This window comes from Poecilia reticulata, linkage group LG4 (genome assembly GCF_000633615.1).
Source record: "Poecilia reticulata strain Guanapo linkage group LG4, Guppy_female_1.0+MT, whole genome shotgun sequence".
In the NCBI taxonomy this organism is placed as follows: domain Eukaryota; kingdom Metazoa; phylum Chordata; class Actinopteri; order Cyprinodontiformes; family Poeciliidae; genus Poecilia; species Poecilia reticulata.
In genome coordinates, this window is record NC_024334.1 from 19,099,236 (window position 1) to 19,123,608 (window position 24,373).

Genomic DNA, 24,373 nt, shown 5'->3' on the forward strand with positions numbered 1-24,373 from the left:
ATTTTAAACGGGAAAGGGTTTTCCTGGTTAATTAAAGCAAAAAAAAGAGAAAAAAACAGAAAGAGATTCTAATCGGTCAATCAGAACTTCCTGTAATCCATGCGTTAATGCAGCACACAAAAGGCTTTTCCAGAACTTACTCGCCGGCGGTAACAAGCTAGGAGTGTGCAGTGTGACGAGTTAATGATGCAGATGATTGCAGTGATTAAGTTAAATTAAAATCCTTTCTGTGATTCACCGGTGAATCACACAAAGTTTCCCCTCTGAATGCAGACTGAGTGGAGGCCATGACGCAAACGCAGCAATAAAGGAACAATGGTAAATGGGTTCTCCAAAACATTTAGGTGTATTCTCCCGATGGGGTTCGGATGGGTTACCAGTCTGGATTTTTACAAAGTTTCAGGGAAATGTTTGACTTTTGGAAACAATTTTTTAAATGAAAATGTACATCTTGTTTTAAGGGACGATGACAAAATCCTGACATACTATGTCGCCATTAACTATTTAATTATGGATTGTAACGTGTACTGACAATCTGGCCACCGTGCCCTTAGAAAACCTCAACACCCTTTGAACCTCTTCACACTGTATTTTAATATATTAGGGGTTAGGGTGACATAAGCCTGGCGGGCCACCAGGATTTATTTGTGCCCCCACCAGGCTAAGTATCCCTTTTTTTAAAATGTTTGCATTTTTTAAGACTTTATAGTTGGTTTCCAGGTGTCAAGCTTCCAATATTTTAATAACACAAAATTATCAAGTGATATTTTTAAAATTTCCTGTCAACTTTACACATTTTTTAACTCAAAAAGACAACGGGCCGCTGGATGACTGTCCTAGCACCCAGCCACCAGTGTTAGCAAGTTCTCTGGGGGAAACCAATACATGAAACCGTTTTTTCTTTGCAACTGCAAAGAAACGTGGTTCTAAAAAGTATCAGTATGGGTCAGCTGAATAGAAAGGTGCGACACATTTGAGATCTTTAAAGAAAACTGGAACGTAATTCAATTTTCCTTCTAATTCACATTTATGCATCACTTTATGTTGGCCTCATCAAGAGACACAATGTTTGTGTGTCTCTCAAACTTTTGACTTAAAACTTAATTGTTAAGCAGCGCTCCACTTCAGTCACCCTCATGTAGATTCTCACTGAAAGAGTCGACAACAGACGAAATAAAAAGAAGCATCCGGAAGATCAGTTCATAGTCATTTTTATTGAACACAAGAAAAAAGGTCATTGTGAGGGTGTTACACTGCGGCTCATCTCGTTAAAGCCTCGAATCATCACTGATAAAGTGCACTTGCAGTTATCTGCCATGTAGAGACGCGTTCGTCTCGTCGTTCCCCCTCGCCGAGGCCCGGTCATGTCTGACACGGCGCAGAGCGCCAAGACGCGCTGCCAGGACACGACCGAGCGTCCCGGTGAGGAAGAGTGCATAAGTTAATGGAAGCTCGGCATGTTTACGAGTCCGTTCACATCGGCTCCTGCCACAGTTTTCTACAGTCTGAACCCATTATTACTAGAACAACGTGACAAAACGTGAGTGTCAGTGCGTTGCTTTGATGATGCGGTTGTGATTGGAAAAAGGCAGGTTTTTATTCTTCGCTGCCGACCGACCTCAAGCTTAAGATCTCTGCCTATTTCAGATCTTCATTTAAAAAAAAATATTTCCTATTCCTAGAGGTACTCTTCCACGTAGCTATAATAAGTACACAAGTGTGTCTTCACGAAGAAAAGTAACGCTCCGCTAAAGACGGCTGCAAAGTCAGTATTTGAATCCGGTTTGGCACGTTTTCCTCCGGTCACGGGGGGTTGGGGGGGAAGAGAGAGAGAGAGAGAGAGAGAGAGAGCGCATCCGGTTCTTCACTTTCAGATCTGCCTCTCCTGCTTCGCTCACGCAAACTAATTTAGTAAATTATTTATCCTACCTTTTATTTACGATGTGTGAAATGGTGATTCCTTACTCATGTGCAGCAAACAGGAATGTCAAAAACATTTGAAGAAAAAGTTTGACTTTTCACTACTCTACAGGAAACGGCCAAAAAGCCAGAAAACAACAACAAAAAAAGAAACCCTCCTAACGGAGGAAAATCTACAGTACAAAGGATTCACAAGGATCCTTGACCTTCAGGACTCCAGTGTGCTACATAGAAACATCTGACAAAAACCAAGACCAAACAAGTGAGCTGGTGTTCAATGTAGGAACATGGAAAAGAAACAAACAAAACGTTAAAAAACATCTGTGTGCAGTTCCAAAGAGATATGTAGTTAACTTCCCAATAGGTGGGCCGAGTTCCAGAGAAACATTTACCACACCTCTCAAACCTCCCCTTGTTAAAATGACAGCTTTTAGTGGTAAAAACTGGAAGCCTTATTATTAAACGTTGATATTTTTCTCACCTTCAATGTGACAAATATTCTGTGATTCAACTGAAAAACTAATCGATTAGAGGTGAAAATGAAGCAAAAGCTTTAATAAACCTGTTTGCAAAAATGCGCCCGGTCTTAATCTACTGCTTAATTAAAGCCCCTTTTGATTCCATTTAAGAGTTTAACTTCAATTCGTCTGCCACTTATTGGATCGGAGTGAGATGAAAACAATTTCAGCTCTTAGAATTCCCTTCCATAAATGCAGAAGTAACAAAGGACGAAAAATCATGTAATTGCACAAAGGCACCAGTCAGCATATTGAAAACAGTCATAATTACTAGAGATAATGTGGGGAATGACAAAGACTGCACTTTTTTTGGTCTCTCCAAAATATGAAGACAACACTGAACCTTCAGCCACAAGATACAACATCCAGAGTGAATCATGGTGGTGGCAGCATCATACTCTGGGGTTACTTTTCTTCAAAGTATTACCGAGTCAGGATGTAGGCATGCCTACAAACTCCTAGCAAAGAAGGTTGAACGTCTAAACTCGATCAAATGGTGCATCATCAAGTATAGGTGTTAAAGCTGCAGTACGTAACTCTTATAAATACTGTATATATGTACATTTACATATTTTTTAAATATGTAAATGATCTATGAAAAAAATCCCCCTCCTCCCAATGCAGAATGCAACACTCCCAGTCAGAGGCAGGAGGAGTGTCTTAATGCTGCCAATCAGACTAGTTGACACGCTGCTAAATGTGATAATGTCAGAGAAACTTTTTACCGTTACGTGTCTGCAGTCACAATGGTCATGCTAACTAGCAAGCTCATAGCAAGCTCTGCTGTGGGGGGTTAGCTGTAATTAACAAATATGTAAAAAATGTAAATAAATCTTTTTTTATAAAAGCTACATACTGCAGATTTAAGGCGTGTTCACATTTGTGCAACCAGGTTGTTACTGCTTTTTTATGTTCACCATGTTCATCCTGAACAAATTAGTTTTTCTGTTAATTTGTCCAGGATATGTCATCGCTTTACATTAGATAAATGTAAGAAAAGTTTTAAATAATTTGAAACCAGACTCAAAACCTGCCATTTTAACAGGGAAGTGTAGACTATTGAGATCCACTGTAATCTGATACAGCCAGACACGTCGCACTAGAAAATGATTAACGAATAAACAAATCAGCTACTGATAAAAAAAAAAAAAAGAAAAAAGATGCAAATGCTCCATCTTATCCACGTTTGTTACAAACGTCACATATTGCACTAGTTTGACTTTTCGATGCACATCAAAAGGTTACACCGTTGTGGAATGAGTCTCCTGACTTTGTCTTTTTAACCCATAAGCTTTACGTTGGGTATTAGAGAGCTTAGGCAACACACCGGCATTTATCAGTCAGCATGACAAAAAAAGCAGAATAAATATAATAACTTCAATAAATAGTTGATTTCTTTTCAAACCAAAAAATAATAATTCAGCCAATTCCAGGCATCCATTTGACGGGAAAATAATCAGAGTTGCACCAATCAGTTGGCCAGAGATTAGAATCAGTCAATGCTCTGTTAACAATCAGCTCTAATATTTGAATAAATGCATTTTCACACCAACCAACCGCTCTCACGTCTTTTTCTCAGCTTAATAAAATGGTTAAAATGGAGATAGTCAGAGCTGATCGGTATCGTCCCGGAAGCGCCTGATTGGTGCGTCTCTGAAAAGCAGGTGTAGTGTTTAGAGTATGTGGCTCAGTTAGTGTCGAAGGTTCTGATCGTTCAGCTACTACGGGTTCCGGATTAACGCTCAGATATTGCTTCAGATTGAGATTTTCTGCGGATTGTACAGCGTTTGTCTCCAGCTTCATCCAGTCGCTTAAAAGTAGAAGAAAAATAGGGAACAGTCCTAATGAGAGGAAACATGACTGGGTGGCACATGATGGACCTTACACAATTAAATCTGATATGGTTCAGTTTCTGACCACCGTCTGCAGGAGAACCCCAGGCTACCGGGTTTCTACGTCTACAGGCGTCTCCCAGCAGCAACGCCACGCTGCTGAGCGTTTTTGCTTTTCCTTAGTAAAGTGCAGTCCAGATGCAGGTGACTAAAAGACTAAAAAAGAAGGAGAGATGAAACAAAAAAAAACACCCAGAAGAGAATTGGCACACATGTCAGAGAGGTGGGGAGGAGCAGGGAGTGGATGTGGAACGTCTGGGTCTCTTATCCTAAAAAAGGTAAGTAAAAAGTAACTCAGTTGCTGATCCGGCGCCGGCATCACTCCCTCGACTGGTAGAAGAGGATGTATCCCGACTCGGAGTTCTTGGAAATGTCTGAGGTGAGTCCGTAGAACTCCTCAATGGCCTGGGCGTCGATTTTCTGCACGACACGGGGAGAAGGTGATGAGAACAGAGAGCGCCCAGACGGACGGACAAAGGCGGGCAGGCGGAGCGACGCACCTCCACTATGTCGTCGTCGAACAGAAGCCAGAAGCCGTGGCTCTTCACTATGGTGATGTAATGACCTCTGTTGGGGCCGCTGAGGTCACAGGAAAAAAAAGAAGAAAAAAATTTACGTGACTGAATTTTCAGAAACTGCTGCTGAAACTCCACAAGTAGCTCTAAAAAAAATGATAAAGCAACTAATGTCTTAAATATAAATTTGATATATTTATCAAATATATATTTATATTGATATTTATTTATATATCTGCTGGTTTTACCTGTGTATTTTTCTTTCTCCATGTGAAAAATCGGTTTTCCACAAAAAACATGAGTGATATTGTTTTAGATCTTTATTTTAATCTGTTTTTATTAGTCATTAAATTAGAATATACTTTTTTTTTTAAATGTCAACATCCAACATAAGGAAACATATCCATCCTGTGCAAATATTTTGTTTTTCTTTCATTTAAAATCTAAAACAGACAGAAGGATGGGTTCTGTAAATTACCTGAAGTAGATATTCATCAAAAATTACAAGTTGACTTTTTGTTTTTAAAAGTAACATCTTAGATTTTGACAATCTAAGATGCAAACCCGTTCTCCAAAATAGCTGACGTTAATGTCATGAACAAACTTATTCCCGATTTTTATTGCCGTTCTTATTTAATGGAAATAGAACAATTACGAACTTGTGATTTTTCGACATTAGCGGAATATCGACAAAGTTTTGCGAACACTTTTAATGTAAACACCTCCCTCAGATGGGCCTCACCTCCCACAGTGAACCACCACCGCCACCAGGTCGTACATGCGATCCAGGTTTACCGCGTCCCCAGACGTGTTGAAGAGGCGGAGCTCTAGAGGGAAAACCACCCGATAGGAGAGCTTGGTGTAGCGGTGCAGCTGCTCCATGTACTTGAACCTCTTCAGGTGTAGCGCCAGGATCATAGGAAGCTTCTTCACTCGCATCCTGCAGAGTAACAGGCAGGCTTAGAGAGACATCATAGGCACTGAGCTATGCAAAGGTATTCACACACACAGTTTAAGACCACGCACACACACACGCACGCACACACACACACACGCGCAGAGCATTTTATTGAGATTTTACATGATGGAGTAAAAAGATGAGAATGCTTTAAAGTGTGGGCTTCACTGACCGTTTCTGTGCTTCTTGCTTGCTGCAGCATGTTTCACAGTAGTATTTGTATTCACTGCACAAAGTCTCTGTGTTACTGAAGTCCCTGGAGGAGAGAGCATGCCACCGGAGGCTCGGTTAATCTGCCACTGTCTGCTTCTTCTGCTGGGATTCAGCAGCTAACCTACCTGAGACAGTGTGTTATTGATGTGTTCTGCTCCACGTCCACAGAAAGATCCAGGAAGTCCTCGTCTTTGCTGCTGACCTGCAAGACAGAAATGAAAATCCAATGCATCTTTGCCTGATGGACTCAAAGAGGACAGGGTCCCACTATCTCAAATTTAAGACGTTCTAAGACAACTATGAATGAAATTTAAGACTAATATTGCAACAAAAATTTACAAAATTTTATACAAGTAAGCTCTATGATGCAAACATGGGACTGTTGTTTTGTTCAGTTTGCCTATGTTGATTTCTGTCTGTCCCTATCAAATAAAGTTAAATTTAAAAGAATACAAAATGTTATGAATTTTGGCAAATTCATAATATTTTCCGACAGGAATGACTGGTACTTGATGATCCTCGTCCAGCCGACTTGGCGGTAAATTTGCACTTATCCATGATTGACAAAAGAAACCTAGCTAGCTAGCAAGAGTACATTAGCAGCTAGTTAGCGTTAGCCTGGAGCGCCTCGAGTCATGAAAATGCTAAAGTGTTGCCTGATGGGAAGTCCTGCAAAAAAAGGAAAACTACATAGAATATATGAGATTAAATTGTAATGTCTCAACAAAATTTAAGACATAGTCAAGGCCAACTTACATTGTTTTAAGACCTTAATTTTAGATAATGAATTTAAGACTTTTTAAGGATGTGTGAAGAGGTGTTTTATTTCCATGTTGCCCTTCTTAAATGTGTATGTCACAGAGGAAGCGTTGCCGTAACACAGGGCAGAGTCTTGGGTGTTTACAGGGGTTGCTCAGGGCAACCTGGCCCTCTGCTCGCCCTCAGAACTGTGTAAACAAAGACTCTATAGATCACACCTCCAAATTCAGGGTGACGCGCACACACACTCGAAACCGTGCAGCATTACAAACAAACTAAACAGGTCTGCTCTTACATACTGTTTCACAGTTTAAGCACCGCGTCTCATTGGTCAGTGTGCCTTGGAAGATGTCGTGAACCCATGTGGGCTCCGTTTTGTTCTCCATCTCGGCCTCGGCGGTGACAGCTGTGCCGTTGTTCTTCAGGCGCCCGTTCTGCTTCTCCTGCTTCTTCTCCTCCTGCAGGATGTCCGCCACCGTGTTCAGCAGATAGTTGAGGAATTCGTGGGCATCTTGTTGCATGTAGTTGTCGAACAGATCTGCAGGGAGACGAAAGGTGGGGAGGAAACAAAGATCGCTTTCAGACAGAAACAAGTGGGTCAAAATGTGTGCAGTTTGATCTTATAATGGAGATTTTTTTTTCTCCCTTATTTTGACCTCATACTGCAAGATCAGTCTGTAAGCCCCTCACAAAACCTCCAGTCACTTGTTGTTTAGCCCCGTCTCTGAACATTTGTTTGATTTTTTTGGGTCCATTTTGGTTTCAGTTTTACTCCAAAAGGGATCAGTGTGTAATTTGATATTCATTTGAGTAGAAAAATAAAAAGAATGCACTGATATGAAAACTCGGGGCAATATGAACATCTGATACTAAAATTGCTGTTTATCAATATTTATCAATAGTGCATATATTTCACTACCATTTTGACACTTTTAGGAAAAATATGACCAGAAACAGGTGGCAATAAAATAAAAACAAGAAAAAAGTAAATATTGGATGTTCATATTGGCCCAGTTTTATTAATCGGACTGATATCGAAATGTTGAAAATGGCCGATACTGATGTTAGTGCAGATTTGAGCTAATTATTCAAAAATAATTAACATCTGTGCCAGGTGTGTGCTGGCAAAGCTGGGCATTTAAATGCAAACATAATATTGTAAATATGGACAAGAGAATCAGAAGCATTAATGTGAAACAAGGCACTTAGAGATATGATGATTTTAAGAAAACACGCACACAAAGAAAAACATTTTCTCTTTGCTACTTTATCATAAATCCAAGCAGGATTTTTTTTTTCTAGCAGCAGGAAAGAAAGTATTTAACAATGTGAGCCACCTATTGATGTAACAACATTAGCGTTAGCACTGCTCCTCCTGACTCTACCTCTCCATAAAAAACAGTTTCTCTTTCTGATTTCTGAAACTGTAGGCCAAGTAAACAGAGTCAGCAGACCCTGCTGATAATACATGCAGCACCTGTACACACTCCTGTTTTCATGCATAATGTGAGAGGTGAAACTGAGAAGTGGAGGAGACGAGCTGAGCAGGAAAAAAAAAAAAAAACCTCCACAGAGGAGGCAGCTGACCAAAGCTGGGCCCAGACAGAGATCACATTGTTCATTCATACATAAAGGCCTTCCTGAATATGGACAGTAGAGAACAATCAGGCTTTCTGTCAGCCCCGCTCTGAACGACCTTACCGCCAACATGCAGCTGCCCTTCACTCTAAATATTCAGATTACATTAGAGCTGAAACGGCCGCAAACACACAACACAAACCTGAGCTCTCCACGTATCGCGTTAAGAGAACAGGAAACCTCCCGTTCTACCCAAACCACACAGCGGAGGAGCGTCCATCCGATTATAAGCCTTGGTGTGTTTTAGTCGGCCACAGCGCGCTCACCGTTCTCCTTCCGTAGCCGGGAGATGAACTTCTTGGGCGGGATGACGCCCACTTTCTTCTTCTGCGTGGCGATGGAGTGGAAAAGGTCAGCCAGGCATGTGAGCAGGTTCTCCTTCTTCTTCTGCTGGGCTTTGTAGGCCAGCACGTTCTCGCGGAAAGGCCGGCAGAAGTAGAGGGCCTGCAGCACCGAGTTGCAGTAGCAAGTGTTTCCAAACTGGGGAGAGACGGAGACGGAGGGGCCTAGTCAAAACAAGAACTCCAATACCGTCCAGGTGTACGCTTAGTCTGTAACGCGTGTGTTCATATGAAGTTTAATGTGTTTTAATAAGATTTAATGTGATGGACCAACACAAAGTAAAGCAGAACTGTTTCTTTCACAATCAAAAATCTAAAAAGTGTGTGTGTTCAGCAACCCTGAACACACAGCTAGAGATACAGAGGAACAGTTCCAATCGGAGCACATTTGTGGTTAGAATGGCCCAGTCAAAGTCCACACCTGAATCTGATTAAGAATTAGTGGAAATACCCTGAAAGTGCTGTTCATCGGAGCTCGCTTTGGGGGTGAAAGAACAACAGGTGAAGATTTCTGAATGTGGGATGTGAAAAGGTCCCACAGCTGGAGTTACAGTACAAGTGACTGACTCACCGGGGATCGATAGTGAGAAATACAGATGTTTATTTTGAAAATCATGTTTCGTTTTTCTTCTATTTTATAATTATACACCACTTTGTGTCGGTTCATCACCTTAAATCCCAATAATAATAATAATAAAAAACACAGAAGTTTGTATCTGTAAAGGGACAAAATGTGAAAAACAATGAGAGTAATTATTAGTAAGGTCCCGTATTTAGTGGACAGTGTCGGGAAACGTGTTTGTTCACAGCACATTAAAGATGCAGGACATCCCGTGATTAACAAACAGCTCTGTTACCTTGAACGCCAGCTGTCCAAAAGCAGACGTGACTCAACCCCCCTTCGCCGCTTTGTTTTGAAATGCGACTCCGGTGTTATCTGGCAATGAGTGCTGTGAATGCATGAGAGAATTTAGTGAAACTCACGTTGACCAACCCGAAGTAGTGCTCATTGATCGGGAATTGCTCTGGGCCGATGTCTTTCTCCAGAGCGGAGGCATTGGTGCCCTGCGGGAGCAAAAACATGAGACTTGCCGTCAGGATCGCCAACATGGTCGCCTGCTGGAGACCATGAAGTTACAGCGTGCTGGTTGACTACAGTCAGGGTTTCCTCTAGGAACCATGGCAACGGGTTGTTTGCACGACAGCGGATTACACAACGCCGCTAAATATCATAATGAGGCAGCCTTCAAAATGTACGTACATTACCGTCACTCACATGCAGCAAATGTTAACATTAGGATTGTTTTCACAGGCAGCCAGTTAATTTTCCCTTTTCTCTACTATGAACTGCGGTCTGTACTTTTCCTTCACTCCTGAAAGCGGCGCAGCGCACAGTAGCCGGCAACACAGCCGGACAGGAGCCTGTGGTGTTGGTCAGGCCTGTCGCAATAATCAATAAATCAATAAATCAATAAATCAATGAACTGCATGATAAATGAAAACTCGATTTCCATATTGGAATGATTCATCATTTATCTCTTTTTTTCTCTCTATCAAAAACTGGGTGATAAAAGTCTTAAGTTTGGTGTTTTGGTCTCAACCAAATCTTATACTGAAGGACAATTTTGTTTACAAAGACTTCAAAGTTAATTTAATTACATTTTTTTTGTTTTTTTATATTTAAAATATCTTCCAGTGTTAAATGTTCATTAGAACCTAAAAGTTTACTGATCTTTTAGAATGTGTTCTTGAATTATTATTATGCCATTACCATAATTTTACTTAAAAATTGTCTCAAAACAACAATATTATCGTTTATCACAATAACTTCTGGAACAATTTATTGTCCACCAAAAAGTATTATCGTGACAGGCCTAGTGTTAGTTTTTAGATTTGCCACAATCTGTTACATGCAGAGGAAACTGCAGATGCACTGATCCGATACCAATATCTCTTTCGGTCCGGATATTGAAGAAATCTCTAATTTTACTTTCTGAACAATTTCAAAGAAGGTTTGTTGGAGTTTATTTTTTTGTTTGACCAAGGTAGTCAACTTGTTGCTTTTCATTTTCTTTATTATTTATTTTTCCATTTCCCTATTAAGCTCCTAATTGCACAGACTGAACAGATTAAAGGTGTGTTGTTTTTACATGTTTGAACCAGCTTGTGAAGATATTGATTTATTTAAATACGCTATACGGGGGAAGACCAATCAAATAAATTTATAATTCAGTACATGTATGTCTATGTTTAAAAGTTAAGTCAATTCAGGGTTGTTTTTCTGCATCAGATTGGCATCGGCCGATACAGATATCTGACACAGTTTTAGTATCGGAAGAGAACAAAGGTGGATCGGTGGATTGGGTTTATTAGAGTAAACCCTGATAATAAAGTGTAACAACTAAAAAGGATCCATCAGAAAGGCAGAAAAGCGCAGTCTTTCAACGTCGGAAACAGATCCGCTCTAAACAAGCAGAGTCATGTCAAAAGTCAGGAGGATTTAGCTCCTGGTTGCCGAGACGGAGCACTTATCTCCTGTCACAGACTTTTCTTTTGTATGAGCTCAAAGCTTTTTCCAAATGAACCGCGGCTTTGTCGCGAGAACACAGCGGACAATTTAGTTTGGGGATGCCTTTGACTTTTATTGGCCCTCATTTCTTTCTGTCAAAGCGCAGTCTGAATGCCCCATTGTCCGTTTAACCGCCTCCAGAACATGAACGCAGGTCTGCAAACTGTACCAATCATAGCAGGAAGGTCTGCTAATGCGTACTTTAACTGTACCTAAAAACCCGGCTAATATATACAGGACATTTATGAGAGACAGAGAAAGGACTGACACAGGTTCTGTTGTGGGGAATTAAACTCTTCCTGACACTTTAGACCAGAATGATTACTGCTTATAGTTTTACAGTTACTCACAATGAGCATAAAAATGATCTAAAAAGCAAAAACACTAAAGTTTTATATTTTCTAACCATGTAAAGACATGCAAGCGTTGATATTCTGCCCAAAATCAGACAGGTCCACTCTTGACCTCAATTATCATGCAGAACATGAACACTGTGGTTCTGACAACCAAAACGAAGGACATAAAAGTTTCACAAGTTTAGTTTAGGTTGAAGTGTGTAATTGAGTACAATTACATATTTTTGTTGGAAAACACAGAAAATATGACAGATTATGATTCCTGATCAAACCAAAACACCAGTTTGACTTCCTGCTGATTTAATGGGAGTCATGTGACCATATTTTCTTACAGTAGACCATGAGGAGAATATGAAAAATGATTTTTAAAGCAGGTATAAAAGATTCCTAATTACTGATGAAAGTCTTAAGCATCCTGAAAAAGATGGCACTAATTTGGCACCCAAAAAACATCTGTCCTAGTAATAGCTAAAAACTGCACCTGAACATCTATTAAGATTTATTGATCAACATAAATAACATGGTTAATTCCACCAGTCCTGCCAATCAAACATGAACACTTTTTCTACACACTGCTTTCTTTGATCCTGCTTCCTTCTGTGACTATTTTTGGAAATGCATAGATACGCATCTGCATTTGGACCAAAGGGTGTTTCAGGGCTTTTTGATGTGTCAAATCTTCCAATACTAATTCTTTAAAACACATTTAAAGACATCTTTTTTTTTTTTTGTCTTCTGTGTAAACTTGGCTCCAACTAAAAAAAGAAGAAGAAGATGTAAAGGACATTTCTACTGCAACTTTGGTACTCCAAGCCTCCACAGATCAAACCCCACAATACATGGATCAGTCAAACTTGCACTGGATTATCCTGCACAACAAGCACAATGTTCAAAGTCGTGCAGGGATAAAGTATAACAGTGTGCAAAAGCAGCGCTCAAAGAAGACTAATACTGGCGGGTTTTGACATCAGTGACCCGTCTAAATAAAGCAGGGGCCAGTGGCATTAACACAGGCATTAAGTCTGTTCTTCCCCACTCTTCTCCAGCCATGAACACAACGTTAAACACAGATTAGTGCAGACTCCTGCTCTCTGCTGCAGCTCCACATTATGCAACCGGGACCGACAAGCTGTCAGGGGCTCACGAGCCGCTTCATTCTCCTGTCAGTCTCAGCTGACAGACGAACAAATGACCCACTCTGTGCTGAAACACGCCGGTCTGGTGTACGTGGCCTGTGTGAACAGCAAGACCCGGAGATGTGTAAAGAAGCCCCGCAGGGCTTCCCGTGCATCCTCCAGTGAGGAGTCCCAGTCCGGGCGCAGGTGGGAGGCAACCCAGCCACAAACATCCCCGTCCAGCCAGGTTCAAAACTGTTGCTGCAAACCAATCAATAACAACGCGGAGGTTTACTCACCATATTACAAATGGAGGCGATGTTTCTGACAGTCATTTAGTTCACAGTGTCCCCCACACCGCCATTTTTATAAAATAAACAGAGCTGGGCGACGCTGAGAAATGAAGTTCATTCGCAGCCGCGGCTGGAGGCCAAACCGCAACCACGGACGTCGGAGAGCACCATGCAGCCGGGGAAACACCAAGCCGAGGGCCGCGCTGCGCTCACCGTCCGCACGGCTTCATCCTCGCACACATGTTGAAGGAAGCTCAGCTTAAAAACTGACAGCGTCCGGAGGAGAGGAGAAGTTACAGGCGGCAGGTTGCTAGCAGCGACCAGAAAACTATCCCACTGCGCGAGGAAGTGATGTAGTCCCGCCCACTAGAGCAAAGCCCCGCTGCTGATTGGTCCAGAGTTACATGTTTGATTGACTGGATAAGCTGACCACACACAGAGCTGCACGGTGAAGTTTAACCGAGTTGCAACCAATCGCCATCAACTAACTGAAAATATTGATTTAGGGACATGTAGTTTATTTGAGGAAAGCGAATTATGCACCTTTCATACAAAGAAAAAACAAAAACAAAACAATGATTAAATAACTAACGTAGTCAAAGGGTTTTCATTTGTCATATATAATTAATCAAGTAGATATATTTAAAATCAAATACGGGAGGCTGGTAGAGAAGTGAATTTCCTCTAGTTTATCCTCTAGTTTTGTCCCTTACTGTTTAAATGCGAGTTAATTAAATGTAAATTTACGTTAAAATATGAAATCAAGTGATTGGTATAATAACAGCGTCCAATCACTTGATGCAATTTTTATACCAATCATTTGGTATTCTGTCTTAATTTTATTTACTTTTAGAATTGTTTTCATTTGAGAAACAACAAAAATAATGGCATATAATTCTAGTAATAAATTATTTCTATTAACTTTAATTCAACTTTGATCATTTTACTATTATTTTTTATTCAGCTATCTTTACCTTAATAGAATATAATCTAGACATATTGTTTTTGTCGTTAAAAAACATAAACAACTCTTTATGCAAAAGTTGACTTAAAATGACATTTATCCACATGTTTGGTATTTATTCACACAATTCTGTAACAACGTAGCACACAAAACATCTGTTTAGCTTCCTGGGAATATGGAATAAACAAAATGGCTAAATATCTTAATCGGTAAGATTATCACACATAATTTATAATAATTACTTTCATTGTTGACACAATTATAACTTTTTAAACTTCCATTTAGCTAATTTTATTTGAATTTCATTAGATTTCAAATTTTTATCAAGACTAAAGAAGCGTTTTGGAATCAAAAGAAAAATTCTACGTTAAGATGAAAGCTTTTCACACACTTTTTAAAAAAAATCTATAGGATAAGCTTCAGCCTCCTTTACTGCCTAGAGGCGAGCCTTGTTCTCTTCAGACGTGTTATTCACTGGGGATCCTTTTTCAAATGACAGCGGGCAGGTCTCATCACTAACCACTGAATTTGCAGGTATTCTACCCTCTAACCACCAATTAGCCCTCCAATAGGAAGAGGGAGGACATTAATGTCCTTTCTGCAGGGCCCTGCAGGAGCCCTGGGCCCTCAGGACGCACTCATTCACCAGCAGCTCTGCTTGAGCTTTCACGACATTCCTCTTGACAATTATCCCTTTAGCATTCAAATGTTAACCAAAAAAGATAGGAAAACAACAAATAATTACAACAGAAAAACTTCAAACGCAGTGGGAAAGGAGAGATGAATAAAAGCACTCAAGCCAAAACAAATAAGAGGATAATAGAGTTGTCGGTCTGAGCTGCGGAGGATGGGATCGGCTCATTGTTGCTCTGATAAGCATGCTGTTATTGAGAAAGTTGCTTATTGGTGTGCTGTGTCATGTTTATTTATGAATACTTTAATGGGCAGGGAAACAATGACATGTGAGGGCTCCAGACAGAGATGGTTCTATTTCAGTCTGCTCTGCATTAATAGGACTGACTGTGGATGCAGATGCTCCATTTATGACTCGTATGAACTGCCATCACTTGTGTTCCTCCGTTTGGTTTCACTGTTGGCATCTAAATAATCAGGCGAAATAAACTTCTGTACGTCTAATAGTCTTTTTAGGCAACGCTCTTTCAACTTCTTACTTTTTGCCACGGTCCCACTTTTATGTCAACATTTCTTGTATTTATTTATCCGAATTGTGCATGATGGAATTCCATTATAAATCCTGAGTTATGGACCTGTTGAACATTCTCTAAGGAATGCTTTCCCTGCCCTCTCCAGCTGCTTTGCCGTTGACCATATAATTTATATATAATTTGACAATTTGACATTTCAAAAATGAAATTGCTTTTGAAAAAAATATGGAGTTTGTCTGGTGACGAAAAAGAGAGGCCAGAATTTAAAAAAAAATTCATTTTGTCATAATGACTCACGGAAGCGATGTGTTTAATTTGTGTGAACGGCTTAATTATAACAAGTCGTGTCCACAAACTGTTTTGTTCCCCCTCCCATTTCACCAGACGGGCTACGTAAAAAGAGCTCTTGTTTTTCAGTAAAATGTTTTGCCTCTATATGAGCTGGTTTGTTGTTCATATAAAAATTGGTTTATTTTGCAGAACTGCAATGGAAACACTTTTTTCGCATCACGAGTGACATGATCAATAACTGAATGTTGCCTCTGGTGCAAGAAGAAAGCGACAGGAAGTATTTGGAGGATGATGTCACAGAACAAACTTATTAATGTAAAAAAATATTTTTATTTTTTTTTTATATTATCAGAATATTGAGAAAGTTTTTCTCACATTTGTAAAGGAAAAGCAACAAGTGTCAGTTCAGGTGGACGGTCATGTGTTGATAGGTTTACGGTTGTGCTCTCTTTCAGAAATGGAGCTTGTTCTATTTTCTACTACGACTGGGACAATGCAAATGCCCACCAGACTTCTCCCTATAAATACAATAAAATAAATTATGCACACTTTTCCTTCCACTTCAGAGTTTTGCATTATATTGTGTTTGTCTGTCACATGAAATTCTACTAAGATAAACTTTTGGAGATTTTCTAGCTCAGCAGTGTGTCCCCCCCAGCAGGTGAACCTCAGTGCAGCCGCTTTGCCTGCCCTGTCATGGCGCCGAAGTGGAACTGCGCATGCACACACATGAGATAAATAAAAAAAAAAAAAAAAAAAAAAAAAATTCTTGAGCTCAGAATATGCTTCCAGTAAATGAGGCTGGCTGCACTACTAAAAAGCGCTGGTGACCTTCCTGCGGTTCTGCTTCAACAAAGAGAGCTAAAATGAATTATGCATAATTTCCGTGCCGCCAGGAAAAAAGTCCTTTAGATTTAGCTTTGTGATAGAAAGCAGCCTTGTTACATCTGGCACGATCACAGAGGTGGCTTGAACTTACTCTGTACAGAGAGGGAGTTTCATGACGGCTGCAAACAGATGAACCACAACAAATGTCTGTATGAAGATCAGCAGTGGCTTTTGAGTCCACTGTGATCACTTTGTTTGATGTAAAGGTTTCTATACCACTGAACTTCTGGACATTATAGCCAAAAAAAATCTATCTCTTATTGGTATTTTATGTGATAGACAAAGTAGAAAACAAAAATACGGCCTGGCTTTTAATTCAGTCCGTTTTACTTTGAGTGCCACTAACAGAAATACCTACAAACCTACCAAGACATGGCCTAAGATGACAGACAAAGAGAGAGAGAGAGCAGTAATCAGAGAAACAAACAAAGAGGATCATTGTTACTCTGGAGAAGAAGCACAGATCCACAGCTCAGGTGGGGGAATCTGTCAACAAGATGGCTTTATGGAAAGGTGTGAGGAATCTGATAGATATTTCACAAAGACTGGGCAATAGTCCATTCTTTGAGGAGACATACCACCAAGTAAGTGCAGTGAAGAGGGTATCTAGGGGCGACTGTGACTCATTGGGTAGAGTTGTCGTTTGTTGGTTAGATTCCAGCTGCCTCCTGTCACGTGTTGATGCACTCCTGGAAAAGACTTAACCCCAAGTTGCCCACCAGTCTGTGTATTGGTGTATAAATGTCTGTCCCTGTGCGAGTGCGAATCGGTGAATGTGGCTAGTGTAACGCGCTTTGAGTGGTCAAAATGTCTGGAAAAGTCAATTCATTTTTAATTAGAGGGGGTAAGGAGGGGGAGGGGTGAATACAAATGCTCACCACACTTTTCAGAAAGAAAAAATTCCAACATTTTGTTTCACCTTTGTTTTTTAGTATTTAGTATATTTATTAGGCTTTTCAAACCTCATATTTTTTTTAAAAAATCACAATTCCAACAAGGAAGAAGAAAAAGAAAAAATAAACACAATACTGGATGTTTCAGTATCTGCGGAAACATCCAACATTTCCGTAAATACTGTCACCTACAAGGTATGTAGCAAAAACTAAATAAAAAAAAAACTAATACCATACAAAAACCTCATATTTGTTTTTTAATATTAAATATTTGCTTTCTTTGAGTTCCCCTCATTTACTTCCAGGGGCATTTCTCTTTCAAATTCATCCAAGTGTTGGAAAGATCAAAGTGCCAGTCTTATCGTCATTTCTGCCTCAGCTATCCGTTTTAAAATCAGGAACTCGAACCAAAACGACATTATTCATTCGAGGAATTGTTACCTTGCTCATCCAACACGCGTGCCCGTGCACAAGCCTTGGTTGGATCATCTGTGCTGCAGCTTTAGCTCTGAAATCAACTGCAATATTTCAGGCAGACAGGAAGAAAAACAATAAGAGCCAGCCATGGGAAGAGAGAACCCTTAAGACACAAAGGTGAGTTTATTAGCGGCTGAGCGCATGAGCTTTTGAGCGATATTAGGTTCTGGTACATTCTGTTCCCAGCAGTTTCTGGTTTGCATGTACAGTGCCCCCCCCCCCGCCTCTATAAACAGAGGAGCGGGCCAGGATGGGTGCAGAAAGTCAGCAGCTTTACTGCAGAGTTAGCACACTGGCACGCAGAATGTTTTCTGTGTCAACAAGACCTAAACACGAAGACATAATAAAACAGACGCAATGCAACGCTATAAAATATACAACCAAGCAGGGCAAAAAGACAAAAACAAAATTGAAACCTAAGTGGATTTTTTTTTTATGTGTAGCTTCATAAGCCAAAATAAAGCTACACTTTAATAAGGCATCATAAAAGGGAGAAATGAGAGAAATGAAATTGGTTTCAAACGTCTTTGTGGGTGAAGCAATCTCCAGTTGGGTTTTTTTTTTGGCAGACTGAAATGAAAACATCTCATGGAAATATTAACACACAGTATCTGACTGTGTACAGCAGTATGCGTTTCGCCCTGAAACAACAAAACCCAGTGTAATGAAGCCCAGTGTAGCCCACACACAACCCGAGTTTCATGCTGCATTTATTTCAGATAAACACCTAAAAAAGCCTCCATCACATTTGGCCTTAATGTTTTACCTCTAACTGCTCTTCAGTGTTCTTTTATTATTCTCAAACAAATCTGCGAGGCCTTCTTTTGCAAAACCACCATTAAAACTTAGGCTGATGGCAATAAGGGCTTCCATCCTTAAAGACGTGGATAAATCTTCAAGATATCAGCGGAAAGATGCAAAGACAATTTGAATGACAATTAATATTTTTCTTTATTTTCTTTTTAAAAACTGTTTCTTCTTTTGTATTGTTTTATTATTTTTAAAAGATACCTGTCTCACTTCTTGTTTAAAAAAATCATCTTTTGTAAAAGTCTTAAAACTGCCTGTTAATAGTAAATATACATCACATTCTTCACAGATTTTTCTGTGTAATACTTTTAAAAACCGTGCATCCTTTGCTCTTGCACCTTGAGACATTAATGCAATAAGCACAGGGACATTATAAGTCTTTACAATGACCAGTTTGGTCTTTTTCGGGGACTTGGCTGAGGGTACATCTCGTCTCTCTGTTGGCTGATCTGAGCGGCCTCGGCACACCGTCTGCAGTCAGACCGCAGCGTCAGATAAGGCCTCCCTGACTGTGACGTAAACCACTTCGCTAAAGCGTTGTGCGCCACTCTCTCTTCTGATGTTATATATATATATATATATAATCGCTTCTAGCTTTTTTTTTTCTTCAGGTCAACATCATTCAGATCCGCATGTCTGCGATCTTTTTACTTTAGTTCTGATTCAGCTGTGTTTATGCAGCTTTTCATTAACTTCTAAAATCTTGAGAAAACCAGTCCAAACATTGACCCGTTATTGATTCAACCTAAATGCTTCATTAACACATTTTGCGTTGAAAAGCAACAAAAATAATAGGAGAGTCTACGTGCATTTTATTCGGGTGAAAAATAAACCCGCGGCCTCTCCTGCTGCCGTCTCCAAGTCCACCTTTCTGCCTCACAACCACCTGATTCCAGCAAAGCGGCGACGTCAATAGCAGCATTGTTCTCACCGAGCAAAGCAGAGAGCAGGAGGCTGGCCAACACAGAACGCCCTTCAAACCGGCTGCTTCTTCAGTTACACGCATTTATACGACTGTATATTAACATGGGAATTGCTCGGTGCAATCTGATTAATGCGTAGCACCCAGCTGAACAAAGTCACGCGAGATGGAGCAATTCTGGATGAGAAACAGTAAAAAGACAAGTTAAAGACAGTAAAAAGAAATGAAACAGTAAAAAAAACAACTAAAGTGAGATGAAAATGAAATCTGGAACAATTCTCGATGAGAAACAGTAAAAAGAGAAGTTAAAGTTAAAGGATGATAAGCATTAGGAAGACGTGTGGAATGTTCCAGGAATGTTTCAGTCAATACGTCCAGGCAGATATCAGAAACGTTACTTATTGAACATACAATACAGTACATGCCAGTCTACCATGTACTGGTGCATGGTAGACTAGGGGCGACTTGCAGAAGTGAAGATTTCATCACAATACAGACACAAAATCCATCATATTTTGTTGTCATTTTAAATGGTTGACCAACACAAAGTAGTGCAACTCAGCTTCCATTGGCGCTGCTCTGCGGGCGAACGGATTCGTGCGTTACTGCTGCACTAGGAGGTGCATCGATTTATTGCTGCCACTTTCCTTAATTTCTTCTTAAAAGATCGGTAATCTGCGATCGGCCAGAAAACTGAGATCGGTGCACCCCTAGCTGCCACTGTTGTAATTATGGTTGCAGGTTTCTTTAGAACCAGTTGTCCAAGTTCCCCAATAGAGTCAATAAATGATCAATCCGTTAGGCAGCTAGCGTAGCCTGCCTATCTCCATACCTCTGTGAATCACAGATTCTCAGTTGGCTTTAGGTCTGAACTTTGACTAGGTCCTTTCTTTCAGCAACATGCTTTGATCTAAAATATTCTATTGTATGAAGCTGCATGCTTAGAGTCCTGGTAGAAGGTGAACCTCAGTCTCATCCCCAACAGGTCGTCTTCCAGCACTGTCCTCTACTGGACTTCAGCCATTCTCTGATCGACTCTGACAAATTTGCCTTCGCCGTTGATGAAAAGCGCAGCATCATCCTGACTCCACCATGTTTTAACGTGGGGAAGACATGTGGAGCGTTAGATTAGGGTTACGCAAGCAGGCCATAAAGTTCAGTTCTGGTTTCATCTGACCAAATGCTGCTTCGACATGCTTGCCGTACTCAAACAGCAAAAGGAGCCATTCCGTCGACTGAAATCTATTAAAGTCATGGTCATTTTTAGGGGGACAGAACCTGGAAAAGCTCAAGGGGACAAACAAATTCCTCCGCTAGATTCTTTAAATCCCCCACATATTTTCCACATCTCTCCAGGAGCTTCAGATTCCTCGCGTTGCCCCCTTCTCCGGAGGGAGGCACAGCGGCGTTTCATCCTGATCGCAGTCAATACAACAATAGATCTGCTTGTATCAGCGAATGTCTGCAGCGAGATGAGATGGCTGCAGAAAGCGCTGGAGCTTGACCCACTTTCCAGTGCTGTGAAGCGCAGAAATTCATCCTGCCAGGTGCGCCGGGAGATTGGGAGTTCTGTTCTGCTGGGTGAACTTCACTGCAGCTTTTACTTATCTTTATAAAATACGGACTGGAATGCCAAACAGCTTATATAGATAAAAAAAAAAAAGTCACACAAATACTGGAGTCAAAATTGGAGTCTTGAGAAACGCCACTTCAGGTTTCCTCCTCGTTCAGCTAAGGTCTCTGATTTCGAAATTCTGACTTTGTAGAAACTTTTATATTATGATCCTGTTTTTTGTGTGCCTGGATTAAGCCTTGATGTGGAGGAATCTCTTATTCTTTTGGCTGTTGACGCAGCTGCTGCAAAACATGACAAAGGAGTCTCATTTTTTTTCACAGCAGAATGCTAAAAACTGTCTTTAGAGATGTGTCACTGCCCTCACCTTGAATTTCTCTTCTGCGTCAAGCTGGGTGAATGTGTGGCAGAATTCTATGAAAGTGAATTCTTGTTTTAAATTTGTATTTTTTTTGTGTGTTAATGCATTATCAATACAGAAGCAAAGCAATTCTGTGTGGATTTTCTGCAGAGCTCTTTTCTTTATTTGGCGTAACATGACAGCTCTAGTTCCTGACACATTCTCAACATAAATATCACAGAGGAGTCATATTCTTCATTTTTGACTGAATGACATCAAAACGCCAACTGGAATTTCAAAAAATACATTTGCTAAATGGAAGCATTCCAATAAAAAAAAACAACAACAAACAAACAATAAAAACAAAACAAAACAAAAAACTTATGTCAGGTCCTGGGTTGTTTGGGGTTTGATTTATTGATTCTAGTATTATTATTTTTCTGTGTTTTTTTTTATTTTAGCTTCTTTCTTTGATTAGATCAGCATTGTTTCTGTTTTTACCTTAAGTTAATCATACTGATTCTGTTGGATTAATTTCTCTCTCTCTCTCTCTCCTCTCACACCTGCAGCTCGTTTCTAATCAGCCATCTTTAATCAAGCGCTTCATTAACTTATTCTCAGTCATTCTTTGGTAAATCTCGTTACTATCCTGTCAATATCCTGCCATCTTTTCCCTTGGATTTATTTGTTTGTTCTGTTGTGGCTCTCAGTGTTCCCTGTGTTTTTTTGTAAGTTTTGTTCATTTCTCTCTCTCTCTTTTTAAATTTCTTTATTAAATATTCATCAATTAATCGGCGCCTCTGCCTGCTACATTTGGGTCCATCATCACCACAGCCAACGTCAGGCAACCTCAATTTTTTTTTTTTTTTCCAAATATTTTTTGCACTAGGATGAAGTGGTTTTTCATTTGTGTCGAAATTACTTAGAAAAACTGCAAATGGAAAACACTTTTTTTCGCATTACGCGAGTGTGACAAACAACCGGAAGTTACCACTGGTGGGAAAAGACGAAGAAGACAACAGGAAGCGGTAGGAGGATGAATTTTAGCAATTTATGCCGTGAACAGACTTATTCTTGTTTATTGGAAATACTACAATTGCAAAGTTGTTTTTATTTTATTTTATATTGGCGGCATATCAACATAGTTTTGCGCACATTTGTAATGGAAACTCAGCCGCTGTGTTTGGTTAATTGGTCTCTAAATTGTCCGTAGGTATATGCGTGAGTGTGTGTGTGTGTGTGTGTGTGTGTCTCTGTGATGGACCGAGGCTAAGAAAGTTATGTTTCTCACAATATGTTCCCTTTTAGTGTCATTTTGAGTCCGTCCATGTTGCCCACTGCGTGTTCAGTTAAGAGCCAGGATGCAGCAGATTTCTCTACATGAATTTAGTGACATAATGACTCGGCGCACATTGTTGCGGCGCTTTCCCTCCGTCCTCCTGGCGCAAGCCTTTTCCTCCTTGTACATAGGGAACAGATCAGACACAGATCAGGGAACAGAATGTACCGTTCGAGACCTCTAACGCATATCCTCTATTATCGCCCTCAGCGGTTTGGCTCGTCTCTCCTCTTCTTCTGCCCTTCTCCGTCTTCGGCATCCTAATGACCCCGAGTCATGTCACCGCACTGCGTGCAGAGCGCGTCTCTGAAAGGCAGGCTGTGGGGGGAAACGCAATGATCCCGTGGATTTTGCGGGTTGGCTGGGATAAACGGGGAAGGAGACATGAGTCCTCATGAGCAGCGCTGTGGAGACGCACCAACTCTACAGTATCTTTGTGAAAGTTTGATTTGTTTCAACAAAAAACAGCAAAGTCAGGAGAAAACTATAAACCCTCCATCTCTTTCTTCAGCTGCAAACTCTTGGTCAGATTCACACAATCTGCTTTTCCAGTAGCACTTTCTGTTAAGGCACATAGATTAACGCAACACCTTCTGTTTTCTCTCAAGCTCTCCTACAACTCAGTCACCCACACAGCCTCCCGTCTGCCTCTGAATCACTCACAGACGTTCACGGGGAAATGCTTTATGTTTTTGTGTGTGACATCTCTGAGCTGGCAGGATAACTACTGCGGATCCACCACAGCGAGAGGGTCGGCGTAGGTGTGAGGCTGCACATGAATGGAAGTGGGACCTGCCAGCGACGGCGTAGAGTGTGTGACATGGGAGGAGGCTTTTCCAGCTGCTTCGGAGTAGATCCTGCTCGACTGAAGGTGATGAAGATGAAATCATGACAGATGAGCTTAGCAGGGACCAGGCAGCGTTACCTGAGTTCAGGTGTGAAGGTTGAAGCTGCTGGGGGGAAACAAAAAGTTTCCTTCTTTTACTCAATAGCAAAACGTTCATTATTTGTCACTGAATTACTTATTGAGTTTGATGCCCCGTCTTTCTGCGCTGTAAACAACCATCCTCCACTGCGAAGAGAGAAGAGCCGAGCTGAATGAGGCGACTGTTAACATGTGGAAGCATGGCCAACACGAACTGAACGGCCAATGGTCAGACGACGCTCGGTCCACTAACTCAGTAGACGGGGGTTTTTTTTTTTTAGAGACAAATGCTTCTGTCTGTGTCTGATGGTTGTTTTCCATTTTCATCACTGGGCTGTCATTGTGCACATAAGTCATAGGAGAGGCCAAATTTTGTAAGTAAATAATCATTTGTTAATACAAGGATGAATTTGATTATTTCCAGTTTAGACAAAATTGAAGTTAAGTCAAAAATATAAGCTTTTGGATATAACGGTATTAAAAAAAGAGTGTTTAATGACAGAGATGGTGTGCCTTGAACCCTTTTAAAGAAGTGCTTTGATTTAAAAAAAAATCTCTTTCTACATTTATTTGACCTTTTTCCTAAACTGGACAATTATATTCAACATTACACATCAAGGTGTAAGGGTTGTTGAAAAGCCTCTCTTCTCACTCCATTCACCAGGAGATACCATTATCCGTCCAAACTTGGCATCAGA

At 40.5% G+C, this 24,373-nt stretch overlaps 1 protein-coding gene across 1 annotated transcript; it reads right to left on the bottom strand.

Annotated features, from left to right (window-relative positions):
- Positions 1 to 1,194: 1,194 nt before the first annotated feature.
- On the bottom strand, positions 1,195 to 13,455 carry usp46 (ubiquitin specific peptidase 46). The gene is made up of 9 exons (XM_008407482.2): positions 13,094 to 13,455; positions 9,739 to 9,819; positions 8,680 to 8,893; positions 7,075 to 7,313; positions 6,142 to 6,218; positions 5,976 to 6,059; positions 5,588 to 5,785; positions 4,831 to 4,909; positions 1,195 to 4,750 (listed from the first exon to the last, which is right to left on the bottom strand). Exons 1-9 carry the CDS (start codon positions 13,127 to 13,129, stop codon positions 4,649 to 4,651), a joined length of 1,110 nt encoding a protein of 369 aa, XP_008405704.1. The 5' UTR covers positions 13,130 to 13,455; the 3' UTR covers positions 1,195 to 4,648.
- Between the last annotated feature and the right edge of the window lie 10,918 nt (positions 13,456 to 24,373).